Source organism: Triticum dicoccoides, chromosome 6A (assembly GCF_002162155.2).
Source record: "Triticum dicoccoides isolate Atlit2015 ecotype Zavitan chromosome 6A, WEW_v2.0, whole genome shotgun sequence".
Lineage (NCBI taxonomy): Eukaryota > Viridiplantae > Streptophyta > Magnoliopsida > Poales > Poaceae > Triticum > Triticum dicoccoides.
In genome coordinates, this window is record NC_041390.1 from 52,746,426 (window position 1) to 52,766,369 (window position 19,944).

The following is a 19,944-nucleotide window of genomic DNA, read 5'->3' on the forward strand; positions in this document are numbered from 1 at the left end:
TTGTCTTGAAATGCGCTATGTTACTGCTAGTACCTCCGTATTGGTTTATTGGTCCCCATCGTATTTAGTGCCAAATTTTGACTGCATATTTAACTAAGAAAGTGTCAATGCATGCCATCAAAGATTATACCATTAGAGACTATGTTCAAATCAATGTTCTAAATAGCGAGTTATACGAAATAGCGGCGGACCTCCAACTCTGCTATAGCGGGCTATTTTGTACATTAGACCATTTAGCGACACCCTCTAAAAAAGCCATAGCGGGCTATGGCGGGGCTATAGCCGGCTATTTAAAACTATGATTCAAATATGAATCCAATGATATTTTTTTTATGATATGCCTTAACATCTTGTTAGTTAAATGTATGGTCAAAATTTGACACAAAATACGAGGGGACCAATAAATCAGGACAGAGGTAGTAGCTAAGTTACTCTCACTATGATTGTTATGTATGAGACTTACATAAATTATCTCTTTTTCCTAATCCCCACTAATCTTCCACTTGATTTTCAGAATGAAAATCCTACATCTACGTAGGGCTACGTAGGGCTACATCTACGTACCATGCATATCTTCATTTATTATTTTGTAGTACTCATTTTGCATTGAAAAGCGCTATGTGATGGTAACATATTATGTTACTTTATTTGTCTCTCTCATTTTTAATTACATGACACATCATCTATTTTACATGTGTGACATGTATGTTACTATTTATGTTACTCTCACTATGACTAGCTGCAAAACAACTACTTCCCCAGTTTCTAAATATTTGTGTTTTTAAAGATTTCAAATAAACTACCACGTATGAATGTATCTACACATATTTAAAGTGTAGATTCACTTATTAGTCAACTGTTAAAAATCTTTAAAAAGACAAATATTTAAAAATGAAGGAAATAGTAGTACATGGATCATGGTCCACCGCATTGAGTTCCCTAGACAAGTTAAATACTGGATCACATCACATGGGCGATATCTTGATACGAGCGTGACAGTACTATATGCTATGTCCCCGAGGAGTTTACCGTTTTTATATTTTTGGTGAGAGATGTAAGAGAGGGAGAGAGACGCGACGTGTTTCCGGCAAAAGCTGCTGCTTCTCCGGTAATTCACTTCTGAGCTCACGCTCAGCTGCACCCGCTCTTATGAAAAAAATTAAAATAAATATTAGAAAAATAAAAAATATGTGTGGTAAATAATTTGATGAGTGAGGTATGCTTTAATTTTTAAATTATTTGAACATCTGAGCAGTTCTCGGCAAAAAAGACAAATTCGAGGTCTGTAAAATGTTTACTATTCATGCATTGTTCTGACCCGATTTGTCTTTTTCGCCGAGAAATCTCAGAAGTCCAAATGAGCTAAAATTTTGAGCGAACCTCACGTGATAAATTGTCTATCATGCAAAAAGATATTGGAATTTTTTTGATTTTTTTGTGATTTTTTTTCTGGACAGGTGCAGATGAGCCTGGACATCGAAACGCCGCACCCTGCTCCAAAGATATTGAAGTACTACAAGCAAAAGATGCACGACGTTTCATCATCTAGAAACGACATTGAAGTACAACGCAAAAGATGCACGACGTTTCATCATCTAGACTTATGGCAGGGCGTACAACATGCCAAGACGTCGTGACGAAGATCACCAACGCAACGAACAAGAGAAAGAAATTTCGGGTTACCCACCCGATCAGATATTGCCACCTCATGTTGTAATAACTTCACTTCTGTAAGATTAGTGGGGTGGTGTCTTCTCCGGGACTCCGGCGAGCCATCAACTCATCCATCAGCCTCCCAACGTCACCGTACGAAGATCCGCCCTTCTCCATGGCGCTCCTTGCTTTCACACTGAGGTCTTTGGCCTTCTTCCGTACGGCGTCGCCCTCCTCGCCGCTCCCCATCAGCCTCCCGATGGATCCAGCGATCACCTCGCCGCCGATCACCTCATGGCCCTCTAGAGGCGACGCGTAGTCCCTAGCGCCGATGCTGACGCCCACCTTGAGCACCTCCACGATGAGCTTCTCGTTGTAGAACTGGTCCGCGTACCGCGGCCACGTGACCATCGGCACGCCGGCGCTCACGGCCTCCAGCGCCGAGTTCCAGCCGCAGTGCGTCATGAACCCGCCGAGGGCCGGGTGGTTGAGGATGAGCGTCTGCGGCGCCCAGCCTCGGATGATGAAGCCACGGTCGCCGCGTGCCATCAGCTCCGCGAAGCCCTCAGGCATCCACTCTGACCCGTCGGTGCCTGTGCCGGAGCTGATGACCCACACGAAGTCCTTGCCGGAGAGGTCCAGGCCGCGGGCGAGCTCCCGCAGCTCGGCCGGCGAGAAACTAGTGAACGTGCCGAAGGAGACGTACGCCACCGAGCCGGCCGGCTTTGCGTCCATCCACCGCAGGCAGCCCTCTGTGACGTGTGCCTTAGTGTTGTCGGGCCGGCCTCTCTTAGCCATGTCTTTGCTTGCGAGCGCGACCGGCCCCAGGAGCCACGCACGACGGCGGAGCGTCGTGCGGAAGTGCTCGACGTAGTCCGGCTCCAGCTCGTGGAAGCTATTGAACACTTCGCCGAAGCTCCTCTGGTCCGCGGCGTCGTTGTCCTTGTGGAATGCCCACATCGCCGGGCGCTTTCTGGGATCCATCATCTGGCTCCGCCTCAGCTGGACACGGTGCGGCAGCCCCGGCAGAGAGACCAGCCGGGCGTCGTCATCAGGATCGTCGTCGGGGTTGGTGGTCGTCTCCAGCGGGTTGTTGCGCAGCATGGTCTCGCTGCAGCACCGGGCGAACACGCTGCTGCCGAGGAACACGAGACGCGGGACGCCGTGCTCCGCGGCGGCGTCCGCGGACCAGCTGAAGAAGCTGTCGGACACGACGGCGTCGGGGCGGTTGGCAGCCATGAACCGGTCGAAGGGCTCGCGGAGCAGCTGCACGGCCTGGATGAACTTGAGCGGGTACTCGGCTCCGTGGGCTGGAGTAAGGGACATGAGGTTCTCCATGCCTGGCGGGAGCCCGACGTCGGGGAAAGGCACGACGGAGACGTCGACTGCAGGGGAAGGGGAGTCGGTGCCGTGGCAGTTGGAGTCGTTGGCGCGGTCGACGGCCGGACGGATGATGTCGGCGTTGACGGGCGTGGTGAGGATGGTGCACCTCGCGCCGCGAGCGGAGAATATCGCGGCCATGTCGACGACCGGAATGAGGTGCCCGGGGGCGAAGAACGGGAGGAAGAGGATGTGCAGGGGTAGGGGGTGCTGCCGCTGCTCATCCCTGGTAGCCATGGATGCGTGCTCTGTCGATGGAGTTCTAATATTCTTTTTGGGTGGTCGTACTACATTTGGTACTGCTAGCTAGACTGGAGGAGCTGAGGAGGGAGACTGGAGAAGAGTTGAAGCAGATCGATCGAGCAACACTGCTGGCCACGCGCGTCTCACATGGTATTATTGGAGTTGTTATTAAGGAGGGACAGTGCATTTAAAAGGTCGAAATGAATGGGCTGTGTGATTTTCAGAGTTGCTGGTGAACATTCTCTGAACCGCTGGATTAGGATAGTCTCAGTGGGAGTAACTTAGTTAGTACCATAGCGCATTTTAAGAAATTTTTGCTTATGTAACATGTTGTTAATGAGGAGAGAGATGTTTAGAGTAACATAATATGTTACTGTAACATAGCGTTTTCCGAGAAAGGACGAGTCTACAATCTAATAAATGAATCCATCTATGGCACTAATATTATGTTACTTTACACTATGAAGATAGTAACTTAGACTAGTGTCATATGCATGGGACGTGAACTAAGAGCACTCGGCGACCACACTCATTGAAATCTCACCGCTGCTTTGTTGTATAGGAATCAGTGCATAATTGAATGAAACGAATAGATGTTGTTCAATACACCGCACCATCGTAGAAGCACAATGTGCCTGTTTGTTAGCATTAAATGCATAAAAGAACTGACAAGTCAGTACATAGACCGTGAGGCGGTGCGGCCATGGCACCGAGGCATATCGGCGAGCTGCGGCTCCACCTCTGCCGAAACGGATGCGCACCACCATGAGACAAGTACCGCGTGCTTCTGACGTGAAGAGGACTCGTGAACCAGATGCTGGCCATGGCAATCTGCTTATGTGAGTGCAAAGAGAGAGAGAGAAGAGAATGCAGCTGCAGAACTCCGACACGAAGAGCTCGGGCGAGTCTACATCGGTGAGACTGGACCTATTGATTCTTCTCTATGGAGCGAGTTGTATTTCTGGATCATAGCCTGGTTTTTGTGACGTTGGGGAAGAGGAACAGTGGCCTCGTTTGGGCTCGAGAGAAAACAAACAGTAGAGAGAGAGAGAGAGAGAGAGAGAAAGAGAGAGAGAGAGAGAGAGAGAGAGAGAAGGCTGCCCGGACTCTCCTGCGAGGCATTCTGGGCACTCCTGGCTGCTACAAGAACACAAGACATGGTGCTAGCCTCCAGGAATAAATCCTAAAATTGTAAGCATTCTACTTTTAAATTGGACCCTGGCAAAAAAATTGTACTACCAACACATTTTTGTTGTGGATACCATGCCATTTTTTTGTAGATAGCATGAAAACTAGTGAACATGTGCCAAATTTATCTTCTGCGCCTTGAAAAATCCATAATTCTTTCCTTGTTTTGAGAAAAAAAAATTGCACAATTTACATGTGTTTGGAATGTTTTTAACAAAAAATCATTTCCTACACATTGCAAATTGCATAATTTTTTCATTTTATGCACCAAGGCAAATTAAGTTTATGGACCATGGCAAATTTACTTTTATGTACTTTGGCAAATTCTCTATTGGGCCAATACCTTGGTTTTTCATCCAACCTATGCAATACAACATTTTGCATTGATAATATGTAGCGCACTTTGACATGATACATTTCGTCCAATACATGTACCCTTTTTATGAACATTTGCCATGATCTAAATATATATATTTTTTCGTAATCTTTTGGACCTTGGCAAAAGTACTTTTCAGGTACCATGCTAATTTGGCTTAAAGAACCATGGCCATTTTAGTTTACAAATGTTTTGGCCTATGTAAAAAGTTCATGTTTTAAACAAATAAGATGGAAAGGAAATAAAGAGTAAAAAGTAAAATATAAAAATTCAAAACAAAACTAGGTAAAAAAAACAGAAAAGGGAAAAAGAAAAAAGAATGGGGTGGAAGCTCCAAAACCAGGTGCAGAAGCTTCCCAAAATTGGGGAGATCTTCCGATGGGTATGATACGCTAGATGGGCCGGCCTGTTAAGGTATCAATCAAGGGGAGTATGTGCCATGTATGAATTACAGTGTATTTGGCGGTGCAAGCGGCAAATAGGATTCACCTAGACGCACCCGGGCACGACGGGGTTTGTATCTCCCCAATTGTGAGACAGACTAGTCGCCTCGCCGAGACCATGAAGTGGACAGTGTTGTCAATATTACATACATTACTTGTGTTCCTTTTTTTCATATTTCAAATATATATATATATATATAGTTACTTAAATATTTGAAAATTTGACCATACATTAGATCAATTTTCAGGAAATGTGAAAAATTGATTGTGCAATTCTAAAAATTATTTATACAGTTAATTTTTTTGTGACATTTAAAAATGTAAACATGTTTAAATTTTTTTGATTGAAATATTTTCAAAAGTTTAATGAAAATACAAAAATATCTTCATGTAATTTCTAAAACAATGTTTAAAGCATTAACAAAAATGTCCATGAAATTTTAAAAAGTTCCCATTTTAAAAATACATTTCATAAAATTTAAGAAAAATGTTCATGAAATGTAAATAATTGTTCTCACAATTTTAGAAACATGTTTGTAACTTACAAACAGATGTTCATGTCATTTAGAAAAATGTTCTAACACTTTGCAAAATTTTGCATGTTTTAAGAAGATGTTAATGGCATTTTTTAAATGTTCAAACACGTGTCTGAAAATGTACACTATGTATGGAAAAAAATTGTTCAATATACATTTTACAAATGACGACATGTATTCAAAAAAATGTTCGGCGTGTATTTGAAAAATGTTTAACGCGTATTTGGATCAACATGTATGCATAAAATTGAATATGTATTTTTAAAAGGCAACATGGATTTGGTAAATCAAGAAAGTAAACCCGAAGGGAAATCGATAGAGAAAACACACAGTAAAACGGCAGGAACACATATTTATTGGGCCAACCCACTAGCGGAAGCACCAAGAGGCGGGATGGGCATACATCTCGCAGTAAGCGAGACTTATGTCTCTCATAGTCAGGAACTAGCTAGCGCTGCTGCTCATAAGTTCCAGCGAGAAAGAAATCAATAATTTATGGTGGCGACAACTTAATATAGAAGCGATTTAAATTTAAACCTATTGAAAGAAAGAGGAGGCTAATTATACCTGCCATGGGAAACCTGGCCCGACCTGACCCGGCCCGAAATACGGCGACCCGACCTAACCCGGTCTTGCCCACGAGCCGGTCCTGGGCCTAAATTTTGAGCCCAAAGGCTAGGGCGGGCCGGCTTGGGAATTGCATATGTGTGTTTTAAGTAAGAGGCCCGGCCTGAGGCACGATGAGCTTTTACACTGATGGGCCTCCAGGCCTGAAATCTAGGCCCGAAGGTTGGGCCGGGCCTGGCTTTTCAGCTACGGGGCCGAGCTTCCGGCCGGCTGGGCCCGACTTATGGCCATGTATAAGGCCAATTGGCCAAACATGTACTCCCTCCGTCCCAAAAAAAATAGTCTTATTACTTTGGAGGAAAGTGTCTCCAGTGATCACTCCTGTGATGATTTGACTGTTTCCCAATCATAAAAATGAAATAGTTAATTTCCTTGCTGTTTGCCCAGCAAGCAAGAACGCACGCGCCAAACAAGGGTGCGGCAAAACCAACGTTCTTCAAGACCTAGTACTACTACACCGTAGTATATAAACACATGTTCAAAGTGGAGGCGAGGCCACATACAGTCTTTGCAAATTGCTTCCGGAGCTTCGACATCCGCAAGTGGCTGATACAAATTAAGCTTTCGGAAAAAATGGCGCCACCTAGTCACCGCAAGACGTCGTGGCCGGAGGTGGTGGGCATGCCGGCCACGCCGGCGGTGATGAAGATCATGACGGACAGGCCCGACCTCTCCGTGGAGGTGCTCCCGCCGGGCACCAATCTGCTCCCCGGAGCCAACCCTGGGCGTGTCCGCGTCTTCATCGACGCTCTCGGCGCCGTCACCAAGACCCCTGTCATCGGCTAGCTAGCCACGTATGATTTCAGCTTGCATGTATGCATGCACGCTTGCTTGGAAGTGTGTAACTCACGTTTTATCATTTGCTCGGTTACACCGTTTGATAGAGTCATGTATGTGATCTATCTTGGGAATAATTAATAAGAGCAGTTTGTAAGCAAGTTATCTGATTCTTTTTTTTTTACTTCGTTCACATTGTTTTTTTTTTCCTTTAAGATGGTGACTTTGGTTTTCTAGAATGAAGGATCGAGACAAGCCTGACTTTAAAATAATAAAATCATCAATCATGTACAAGGTGTGAAATGCATAAAACCACCATAATTTTGTCATTATTAACAAGAAAAACGTTCGCTTTTGGTTCCCGTCGCAAAATGCACCGAACACAATTGACAAAATGCACTAAATGCCGCTTGACCTCCTATTCGACATGGGGAAGGGCTGACATGGCAAAGGGATAGACAGCGCCGACTAACGAACATTAAAATTAATCGATATGGGTACCGCACACCAACTGGCAAAATTGCATCCGTGCACCAGCGGAACGGCCCTTCCCTCTAATTCTCTTCACCCACTTTGAATTTCAGGTAGGTGCGGCCTCTTCGTCCCCCTTATCCAATCACAATTTGCCAACTCAAACTAATAACATAAAATGCATGTAAGCATCCATCGATGTAGCATTACTGGATCACACACCCGCAGACCATGAGGCTTCTTCGGAAGGCACCATCGTCACCGGCGAACTGTGGAGGGAGAGGATGCCATGGTCGTGCTTCGTATACTATGATTCGTAGAGCTGCGTCGTCGGGGGAAGGAAGGATGTGAAACGAGGAGTTCACAGAGGCGCTTGATTGGGGTACCGGTCGACCTAATACCGTGCCTCAGCGAGTCTGTTGGCTGCGCAAAGGGCCACGGCAGCAGGATCCGACATGGGCGAGGGCCTGATCGATGATTAGGTTCCCGTGAGGGACGGATCCAGGCAACTAATGGCTGCACGGGTGAGGGGCATGGGGAGCAGTGCCAACACTGAAGGAAGGAGGCACAAAGTGGTGTTGTGTTTGAGCGGGAGGAGGAGGTGCCAGGTGGGTGGTAGGGAGGTCCGAGCCGCTCGGGTTAGGGGCGAGATGATGCGGGGCGGAGGTTGGGCGTGCTGGTGGGGTAGTGGATGGGTTGGAGTCATCAGAGGAAGGTGATGGCATGGTGGGTTCGGGCGGCACCGCCGAAGAAGCTGGAGGAGGGTGCGGGATTGAAGTCTGTCTGTGGGTGGGTGATGAAGAGGTGGGTTGGTGGGTAGACCAAAGCTGCAACAGTGGTGGGTGGGCATGGGAAAGGCTGTGATGGTGCGATGGTGAAGGCAGTGGCTTGGCGGCGGCTCGCCAGTGGTAGCGCCCCGGTCGAGCGATCGTGTGGCTTGGTTGAGGAGGTGGCTTGGGAATAGATAAGAAGGAAAGAGAGTGGGAATGCTGTGGTGGGGGAGGAAGAAGACTGGCGAGTGGGCCCCATGTTCAATCTAAATGGCCGTTAACCCATCAAATTCGGGGTCAAGTAATGTTTAATGCATTTTGTCAATGATTAACGTTGCTTTTGGTGCATTTTACACTGGGAACCAAAATTGGTGGCTTTCCTGTAATGACGACACAATTGTGGTGGTTTTATGCATTTCACTTATGTGCAGGAGTACATCGAAACATGATATATATATATATATATATATATATATATGTTGATAAATAGCTTACATAGCAACATGAAAACAAGCAAACTTCAATGATAATCAAAACATATCATACCTTGAAATCATCGAAGCTCTCTGCCGTGTTGGGGTTCCAAAGAGTAGACAAGGAGCCGATTCAAGGAGACTAGCCGACGATATAAGGCAGACCGTCACCTGCACAAGGGAGTCAAAACCATAAGAACCATCATGTACAATCGCTGAACGAAGCACCTGCCTCCTCGACCGGGATCGCAGGATGCTGCACCATCTGCCTATGGAATCACTCACCCTAAAACTTGGATGGGCACGGATTACAGGGCCCAAGACAAGGCGACGTGAACCGCTACCTTATTGAGCCACAATCACCTTGGGACCAACTTTGTTGCTACTCACTAAAGACAAGGAAACACATTGTCGAGCAATTACATCGGGCATAGAGATAGCCACTCCGTTGGCATCCGTGCAAAGAAGCACGAGGCTCTCGTTGCTGCCACAACTCAACTTGCCAGTGAGGAGGGGGGCCTATCCTTTGCCATCCAGGCTCATGGAAACCGAATGTAAACCTCCTGGGACGCACGGGAGTACGAGGGCCCTCAAAAGATCTACGAGAGGAACCAAACTCACCACCGTCAACGTTAGAGGCACTACTCAGATCGCAGCACCACCAAGCGCTCGCAAACCATACCCACAACCAGCACACCCTTGACCCCCTTTGTTCCCAAGACGATGCCTAGAAGAAGACATGACACAATAAACGTTGTTGTCGTCCAATCAAAGTGGATTAGGGATTTTCACCTGGGAGACAAGAGGGAGGAAGGGGGTAAGGATGGAGGGAGGGAGCGAAAGAGGGAGAGAGAAAGGGAGACCATGACGTAACCTCAAGAAGGAATGCAACGTCTACGAGTATCACCTACACAGTGGTCGGCACTATCGATCACAGATTTCTCCCTTCCACACCTCTCAAAATATTTTGGAATTTTGGTTTAAATTCAAAAAATAATAATTTAACCAAACATTTTCCATTTATAATGTTCTATGTAATTCATAAATTTATTTGGACATTAAAGTTTATTTTAATGTTTTGAAATATTTAAAAGTTCAATGTTCAAACAAATACTTCAAAATATTTTCGGTATCTACTGAACTTACTTTGAACTATAAATATCAAAATTTTAAATAGCATACTATAATGTTGCTATAGCGTTTGGAGTGGCATAACGCTAAAGTTGTGTGTGTTTCTGCTAAATGAATTTTGTCGCTAATAGCAGACAATAGCGTGATCTTAGCGCTAAACTTGGGCCTCACTTTAGCGTCACACCAAAGCTATGCCAAGCGTTTCTTTGTTATAGCTAGATGCTTTGCTGGTATGCCTTTGTTATGGTTGCATGCTGCTATGCTTGATTGTACAGTTTTTTTTATAGTTCAACGCTAAATGTGGCTTAACTTCTGGCATAGCCTGCTATATAATTTTTTGATAACTATACAACTGTAATGACTGAAATATTTTGATCAAAAGGTAATACTTTGGTATCAACAAAAATTATTGAAATTCAGCGAATTTCAACAGCATCTCACTGAAAGTGAAAACCAATGCAACCACTAGACTGAAATCCAATGTGGCAGTATATTATGACGGACAGTACCAAGATAACAGGTGTGATACACGAAAACGGAAAAAAACAAAACAATAAAAGCCATACCTTTACTCAAGTCTTATTGACCAAACAGGCAAAAGTTCAAATCTAGCTACGAATGCATCAAGGAAACAAGCAAAAGTTCAACTGACCAAACAAGGCAAGGGCGTCCGGCAAAGCCAACGCTCTAGTAATGACGGCATTCGTTGCTTGCAATCCATAAATACAGGTATGAGTAAAGAGTCAATGTGAGTGTATACATCTGGCAGACGTGCACACATCAGTAATAATTAAACAGATCGAGATGAGCGGAGGTAACAATGGTCCCGAAAAGGTGGAGTGGCCGGAGCTGTTGGGCGTCCCGGCGACGCCGGCGGTGAGCAAGATCCGCCGGGACAGGCCGGACGTCACCGTGGTGGTGCTTCCGGACCAAACTCCGGTGCCCATTGGGTTCAACAGCAAGCGCGTCCGCGTCTTCTACGACTCGCAACAGCCCGAAGCACTTGTCGCCAACATCCCCATGGTCGGCTAGCCTGCCGGCCGGACGGCGGCCACGCATATGCGTGCATTCCGGTCGATCGGCAACTGAATAATAATGCCATAGCGCTGTGGCCCTCATGCATGGATACGTTACCTGTACTCAGATTGCACTGGCTCGGTTTATGCTTATTTCAATCAATAGAAGGTGATTGTTCTGTAAATTCTATGAAGAGAAATAATCATTTACAAGTTTATCAAATTGTAAGTAAGGAATCTTATCTTCTATATCTAAATAACTAACTCCCACTAACTATTTATCTCAACATGCAAGCATGCCATATCATCACACGACATGCATGAGAAAAATGCCCACCCCAATTATCATGTCTCTCAACATGCAAGCATACCACTTCATTATGACTTGCATGAAAAAAGATCCATCTCAACATGCAAATATACATAAGAATTTTTATTCTATTATGCTACATATATTTGATTAAAAAAGTTACCTCCTACTAACTAGTACTCTCAACATGCAAGCATACAACATCATCTCACAACATGCATGAGAAAAGGCCCACCCCTACTATCATATGTCTCTTAACAAGCAAGCATGCCACTTCATCGGATTATGTTGCGAAATATTCCCGCAACAACGTAAGAGGCGTCATCTAGTATACCTAAGTAACTTATCAACACTAGTGGTTGGGGCGCGCCCGTGGCGCGCTGCCTGAGAGGAATTTCGGCGGTGCCAGGTTGGGTGCGTCCCTTTCACTTTCCTGGGTGTACTGCACAATGCTATTGCATGAAGTTAATGCACATCAGCATGAAAGTAGTGCAATCTGTCGATGGATCATCCTTAGGAGAAAAGACAATGACATCGCCAACGTGTGGCGCCACCTGCCGCCTGAGAGGAAGTTTCTGCGGTGCCAGGTAGGGTGGCGCCCTTTCAGTGAATTTGAGCTCTGATTGATAAAATGCATGCATGTACAACTGATGCATTACATACGATGCTCTTCTTCATAAAAAACTAACCAAATACATCAAATAAATAAGCAATCTTAACACTATATCTATAAGATGATACTCTTCATCATGTCGGTGAATTGCAGCTCCAGAATTGTCGCCGCAGTTCATTTACACATAGAACTTTGTGATGCGCCTGCCGCCAAGGCCGACGCGGCTGTGCTGTACATGCCCAGAGCATCAACAGCCGCAGCAGCCGCCACGTCCGTCGGCTGATCGGGGCCTTCCTCGTTCTCTTCGATCATTTTTTCTCGAACTTAAAAGAATCCCATATGAATTTGATAAAACACAAATATCTCCCAATCCAATCAACTACAGCAGCAAGTAAGAACTCAAGGAACAAGAAAGAAACTAATTATGTAGGGAACGGTGTCTTACAGCTAGTGGCCGTGGCAAGGAGTTGTTGAGGATGATATTCAACAACGTTAATACCTGAAACTGCAAAAATGAAGGCCTACATCTCCTGGGAAGGCCATACAAACAATGAGAGCCATAAGAAAACATGTACCTACATAAATAGCCATCCACTTGCTCAAGGAAATAAATGAGGAGCAAGCAAGAGGAAAGGGAAATGATGATGGTAGAATATGCAACAACTGCACCAATACACAGAAAAGAAAGTGGTCGCTAGTGGTCAACGCACTGGATTTACCAAAGGTGAATGATGCACAAATAAAAGATATAGGATACCTAAAGAGCTACCAGAGTATCATGGACCATCCCAGGGAATGTATTTCGAACTGTCTTTACTACGATACCTAATAGAAGATACATACATGATGCAAGTTAGCTTGTAGGGCAACAGTTCTAAGTATACCACGGGGTATATTTTGAGCATAAACGCAAATATTGATGTGGCAACTAATACATAGAATACATGTCCTTATGTGTGGATTAAAACCTTACTGTCAGATTCAGGAGTTTGTGATGGACATGTGATTAAAAATGAGTAACTGAACTATGACTTTGTAGTAGTAATAGCAAAGTAAACAACATTTAGTGGATGAGAGACCAAACAAAGCACTGATGACATGTGACTAACCCTACATATATACACAACTTCAGTGGTATTTGACAATGGATGAAAACTCACGTGTTCCTCAGTGGCCCGTGCTGATCCTGCACTATCCTTAAGTAAATACATGTTAATAGGATTCAGTAAAGCTTTCATAAGACTGAACAAAGTTCCAAGTTAATATTAAACCCTGGGCAATACCTGTGTATGTTAGCATTCTGGGCTAGTACAGTTCAGAGAAACTCACATGAAGCAATTCCAGGTCTAAGCCTAACTTTGTCCAGAGGACTCTCATAATGATGCCGAACTAAACTCCGGGTCACTAAAAAATAGCGATGTTGGTACTTCATGAGAGTGAATGTTCATGTTATTCCTAAGCAAGAAATGTTATTATCGTGCAATCCAAGGAAACTATATAGCTGCTCTTTCTTTTGTTGGATGGTTGCACAAAGGCTAATAAAATATAAGTATAGGGCAAAAATAGTTTCAGTTATTGAAATGCAATTGTCTCAACTATGTGTCAAGTATCCAGTTACCTGATCTCAGAAATAGGGTCAAAGTCCGTGGTACAAAGAACCTGTCAGTACAAAGATCATAACATCAAACACACTAACACCACCAAATAAACATGGGGAGATCAGCATAGTTCTTCTGAAATTAGTGTGTTGCCTAACAAATAGTCAAAGCTAGCAAACTAATAAGGGACATGTCACCAATTGACAAAAAGAAACGTCTCTGCCTAATTTTAAATGCTTATGCAACAGAACTTTGTAAGCTACTCCTAGTTCATAAGTCAGAACTCGTTGGGCCTGGATGAATATCTTTTAGTTCTTCGTAGGCAACATTTGACCAAATTGGCTTTCAGAAACCATGTTATTTATTAAACTCAAACTTACAGAAATCATTTCTTAATAAAAGAGTTAGCAGAAAAATAAATCGCCACCCAGTCTAGGCAAAACAAAAGAGAAGAGACAGGGAAGACACCGTAAGGCAGGAGACTGATAAATGCTAGGAAGGAAGCGTCCAACAGGATCATATGATCAAGGCGCATACTCAGCGTATGGCACAACTAACCTGTGATTCTGACGTCGTATCCAAGAACGAGCCCGTCGGAGGCCGCCGTGAGGTAGCACATCACTACCGTGAATGTTATCTTGTTGCCGCCGTAGCCAGCCCTGACAACAAGTGCTCTCCCATCACTCATAGCCCTACCTTACAAGTTACTGTCTCTCTGCCCATAAATCTGAACGTAAGTACACGGGATGCCGCTGCTTTCCTTTCCCTGGCTCACAAAAGGGGACTTATCATGTGTTTATCAGATTAAGCCATGGCATGCTTTTTTAACTACAAATTATTTCCAATGCAGAATGGTTACCTTTAAATTTCCATCTCCTAATCCAAATAAAATAGATGAGATAAAAGACATGGAATGCAACTGACGGAAGTACATACGCTATTCAAAGCATTTTGCCATTTTGTGACCTGCAAAAAAAAACAGAGCATGGCACTTGATTTAGTAAACTATCAGTGATGCGTTTTGTCTTCTTGCAGTAACCCAATCTTCACATACTGTCTCCCCAGCGGCATTAGTGCTTTATCATGCAATATGTTTCTTACTTGTAATTCTGCTGCTGCTACACAAAGATGAAGAGTTTCAACTCCATCCTGCGAGTTTTTAGCATGCCTTAAGTTGCAACCATCAGATAGCGAATGACCATATGCCGCACAAGAGCATTTTTTCATATAGGAAAATTGGGATTCTTTTTTGGATGTGTCTAGGGCACATCTAGATGTGCTCTAATTATTGCACATCTAAGTGAGTGAATCAAGCATAAAAAGGAAAAGAAAAAAGAAAAGAAAATATCCACACGAATCTCAACATAAGATCAATGACATAGGACTTAGATGTGCAATACTTATTGCACATCTAGATGTGCTTTAGCAAAACTGTTCTTTTTTTTTCCACAACGGACAACTTCTACAGTGGGTTAGGAGCTTGCATATGAGGCATATAAATAAAACTATCAGCCTTGCAAGAAATTTGACAAATACTTGAACTCCATGGATCGATCACCTATAAATTCGATTGTAGATGTAAAGGAGAGGATGTTCTCCGTGCTCTTCTTCTTTGGGCCTATCAAATTCGAAGGTTGAACCCATCAAAGAATCACCGCATGAGATGAAAACAAAACATAACGTATACAATAAATCTGAAGCAAACCAGAGAAATCTGAAAGGGTGGGATTTGTGTGTTTGCATCGACCACATACCTGGAGCAGGTTGATCTCGTCCTCCCCGACGAAGTAGCGGGCCTGGAAGAAGTGCCAACGCTCGCCAAGAAGCAGGGAGGGGTGCCTCTCCCGCTGGCAGCACCCTGCTCTGCCTCCGGCCGACGGCCACGCCATCCCCTTCCTCGCCCCTCCTCTACAACCATACTGGGCGGGTGGAACACGAAGACGAGGGGGAGAAGCGGATCTGAGTAAGGCGCTTTCTCCAGTGGTCGGCGTCGGAGGAACCGGGATGTGCCGATGGGGCGGGGACGGGGGCGGCGGTGGCAACCCTAGCCGCCCACCCTGGGAAGGGAAAACGAGGAAAGGGGAGGTTGCGTGGGAGAGTGGGGCTCGAGGCGACTCCCTCTCTGAAACGAGAAGCGGTGGGCCATCCTTTGCTTTTTCCTGGCCAATACACATCCAACTGCACAGTGCATCAATTGTCTCTTGCTGCCGACGTGGACATAGCGAGCATGCGCCCTTGCAGCGACTGTTAAAGTGTTGTATTATCCCAATACTCTCAACATGCACACATGCCACATCATCATTCTCTCTCAACATGCATACATCTCAATTCTCCATACATGCCACCTCATCAAAAACACTAATTTTATTTCTCCCAACACGCATGGGAAATACTACTTATATTCTGCATATATTCACAACAATGTATCATATCTATTTTAAATTTCATCAAAAAATATTGAAAGAGATCTCCACGGCAATGCGCGGGGTATCATCTAGTTTGTAAAATGTACAACAACCACTAGTGGAGAACCGGCCTTTAGTCCCGGCTGGGAAGGCTCTTTAATCCTGGTTCACCAACCGGAACAAATAAATCGGGACCCCACCCTTTAGTCCCGGTTGACCACGACCCGGGACTAAATCCCTTCCACGTGGCCGACAGTGAGCGCCGCTGGGGACCTTTAGTCCCGGTTTGTGACACTAGCCGGGACTAAAATTTTAGGGGTTTAGGGTTTATTGTTTTTTTTTTTTCATTTTGTGTTTTCCATTTAATTCTTTTTCATTTCAAACATATTTTACACTACTATATACTGTACATGTTATGCATATATAATAGAATTTTTCGTACGACCACACGCACACACACACACACACACATATATATATATATATATAGACACACACACACAATTTCTTCTACAATTTGCAGATCATTACATGCAGGCATTAGGTGAAATGATATTCTCCGTCGGGAGCTATGACATGGTCAAGCAAAAATCCTGCAATTTTCTCTTGAAGTACTCGTATGTGGTCCTTTGGTAGGAGCTTATCCCTCATCTCCGTCATCTTTAAAGAAGGAGATCAATATGATAAACTCTCACATAAATTTGAGCTCAAATTGCATATAAATAAAATATGCAAACTAAGAAGTTAATTTGAGCTCATTCCGTCATCTTTAAACCACACCTACACATATGCGAACTAAGAAGTTAATTTGAGCTCAAACTGCATATAAATCAAATAAACTCCCACATAATTACTCTCAAACTAAAACCCATAAATCATTATACTTATAGAGCATTGAACGAGCTAATCTAGCAATGAGAGATGAAAGTGTTGGAGATATGCCCTAGAGGCAATCATGTATGATGATATTTTCTATGTATTTATGAATAAAGATAGTCCTTGGACATTATCAATGATGTGTATCAGCAAGTACGTGACTTGTTTGTGGGACTATGCATTGTATGATGACTGTCCTAAAAGGTCCCTAGTCGAAAGGGCTGTGTGGACGCGCAGCCAACTAGACTAGCATCTGACACGGTCGATGGCTTGGTCTCACTAGCCATGGAGCATTGGATGCTAACCGGATAATATGGACTTGAAAGGATCTGGTCGGATTCAACGTAGTCGGATCCGAGTCGAGATAAGGTCCGAGTCGGACACACCCAACTATGAGAAGTGATACGTCTCCAACGTATCTATAATTTTTGATTGCTCCATGCTATATTATCTACTGTTTTGGACATTATTGGGCTTTATTATCCACTTTTATATCATTTTCGGGACTAACCTATTAACCGGAGGCCCGGCCCAGAATTGTTGTTTTTTGCCTGTTTTAGGGTTTCGAAGAAAAGGAATATCAAACGGAGTCCAAATGGAATGAAACCTTCGGGAACGTGATTTTCTCAACGAACAAGACCCGGAAGACTTGGACCCTACGTCAAGAAAGAAAAGAGGAGGCCACGAGGTAGGGAGCGCGCCCACCCCCACCAAGCGCGCCCTCCACCCTCGTGGGCCCCATGTTGCTCCACCGACATACTCCTTCCTCCTATATATACCTACGTACCCCCAAACAATCAGATATGGAGTCAAAAACCTAATTCCACCGCCGCAACTTTCTGTATCCACGAGATCCCATCTTGGGGCCTGTTCTGGAGCTCTGTCGGAGGGGGCATCGATCACGGAGGGCTTCTACATCAACACCATAGCCTCTCCGATGATGTGTGAGTAGTTTACCTCAGATCTACGGGTCCATAGTTAGTAGCTAGATGGCTTCTTCTCTCTTTTTGGATCTCAATACAATGTTCTCTCCCTCTCTTGTGGAGAACTATTCGAAGTAATCTTCTTTTTGCGGTGTGTTTGTTAAGACCGATGAATTGTGGGTTTATGATCAAGTCTATCTATGAACAATATTTGAATCTTCTCTGAATTCTTTTATGTATGATTGGTTATCTTTGCAAGTCTCTTCGAATTATCAGTTTGGTTTGGCCTACTAGATTGATCTTTCTTGCAATGGGAGAAGTGCTTAGCTTTGGGTTCAATCTTGCGGTGTCCTTTTCCAGTGACAGTAGGGGCAGCAAGGCACGTATTGTATTGTTGCCATCGAGGATAACAAGATGGGGTTTTCTTCATATTGCATGAGTCTATCCCTCTACATCATGTCATCTTGCTCAAGTCGTTACTCTGTTTTTAACTTAATACTCTAGATGCGTGCTGGATAGCGGTCGATGAGTGGAGTAATAGTAGTAGATGCAGGCAGGAGTCAGTCTACTTGTCTCGGACGTGATGCCTATATACATGATCATACCTAGATATTCTCATAACTATGCTCAATTCTGTCAATTGCTCAACAGTAATTTGTTCACCCACCGTAGAATACTTATGCTCTCGAGAGAAGCCACTAGTGAAACCTATGGCCCCCGGGTCTATCTTCATCATATTAATCTCCTACTACCTAGTTATTTCCTTTGCTATTTACTTTACCTTTATTTTACTTTGCATCTTTATCATAAAAATACCAAAAATATTATCTTATCATATCTATCAGATCTCACTCTCGTAAGTGGCCTTATAGGGATTGACAACCCCTATTTGCGTTGGTTGCGAGGATTTATTTGTTTTGTGCAGGTACGAGGGACTCGCGCGTAGCCTCCTACTGGATTGATACCTTGGTTCTCAAAAACTAAGGGGAATACTTACGCTACTTTGCTGCATCATCCCTTGCTCTTCGGGGAAAACCAACGCAGTGCTCAAGAGGTAGCAAGAAGGATTTCTGGCGCCGTTGCCGGGGAGGTCTACGCAAAAGTTAACATACCAAGTACCCATCACATACCCTTATCTCCCGCATTACATTATTTTACATTAGCCTCTCATTTTCCTCCCCCCCACTTCACCCTTGCCGTTTTATTCGCCCTCTCTCTCTATCCTCCCTCTCCCTCTCTATTTGCTTCTTTTTGATTGCTTACTTTTTTGTTTGCTTGTGTGTTAGTTTGCTTGCTTGTCACGATGGCTCAAGATAATACTAAATTGTGTGACTTCACCAATACCCAACAATAATGATTTTATTAGCACTCTGATTGCTCCTCTTACCGATTGAGGGAGTCCTGGATTGGGGGGTCTCCGGACTGCCTGACTATATCCGTTGGCCGGACTGTTGGACTATGAAGATACAAGATTGAAGACTTCGTCTCGTGTCCGGATGGGACTCTACTTGGCGTGGAAGGCAAGCTAGGCAGTACGGATATGGATATCTCCTCCTTTGTAACCGACCTTGTGTAACCCTAACCCTCTCCGATGTTTATATAAACCGGAGGGTTTTAGTCCGTAGAACAACATACAATCATACCATAGGCTAGCTTCTAGGGTTTAGCCTCTCTGATCTCGTGGTAGATCTACTCTTGTACTACCCATATCATCAATATTAATCAAGAAGGACGTAGGGTTTTACCTCCATCAAGAGGGCCCGAACCTGGGTAAAACATCGTGTTCCCTGCCTCCTGTTACCATCCGCCTTAGACGCACAGTTCGGGACCCCCTACCCGAGATCCGCCGGTTTTGACACCGACATTGGTGCTTTCATTGAGAGTTCCTCTGTGTCGTCGCCGTTAGGCTTGATGGCTCCTACTATTATCGATAGCGATGCAGTCCAGGGTGAGACTTTCCTCCCCGGACAGATCTTTGTGTTCGGCGGCTTTGCACTGCGGGCCAATTCGCTTGGCCATCTGGAGTAGATTAAAAGCTACACCCCTGGCCACCAGGTCAGGTTTGGAAACTTAAACTACACGGCCGATGTCCGCGGAGACTTGATCTTCGACGGATTCGAGCCTCTGCCTTGTGC

The 19,944-nt window shown here is 44.5% G+C and overlaps 1 protein-coding gene, 1 long non-coding RNA gene and 1 pseudogene across 4 annotated transcripts; 1 reads left to right on the forward strand and 2 right to left on the reverse strand.

The window, feature by feature from the left end:
• Positions 1–1,440: 1,440 nt before the first annotated feature.
• LOC119314865 (scopoletin glucosyltransferase-like) lies at positions 1,441–3,383 on the reverse strand. Its single transcript, XM_037589550.1, has one exon. The coding sequence runs from the start codon at positions 3,268–3,270 to the stop codon at positions 1,723–1,725; it is 1,548 nt and encodes a 515-aa protein (XP_037445447.1). The 5' UTR covers positions 3,271–3,383; the 3' UTR covers positions 1,441–1,722.
• Positions 3,384–10,872: 7,489 nt separating this feature from the next.
• On the forward strand, positions 10,873–11,157 carry LOC119318964 (annotated as a pseudogene).
• Positions 11,158–11,995: 838 nt separating this feature from the next.
• Positions 11,996–15,709, reverse strand: LOC119314745. Of its 3 annotated transcripts, XR_005152440.1 has the most exons (5): positions 15,360–15,709; positions 15,164–15,223; positions 14,465–14,571; positions 14,164–14,371; positions 11,996–13,666 (listed from the first exon to the last, which is right to left on the reverse strand). It is a non-coding gene; the product is annotated as an uncharacterized LOC119314745 (long non-coding RNA). The 3 variants fall into 3 exon arrangements; XR_005152441.1 differs by lacking the exon at positions 15,164–15,223; XR_005152439.1 differs by having other exon boundaries at positions 14,465–15,223.
• Positions 15,710–19,944: the final 4,235 nt, after the last annotated feature.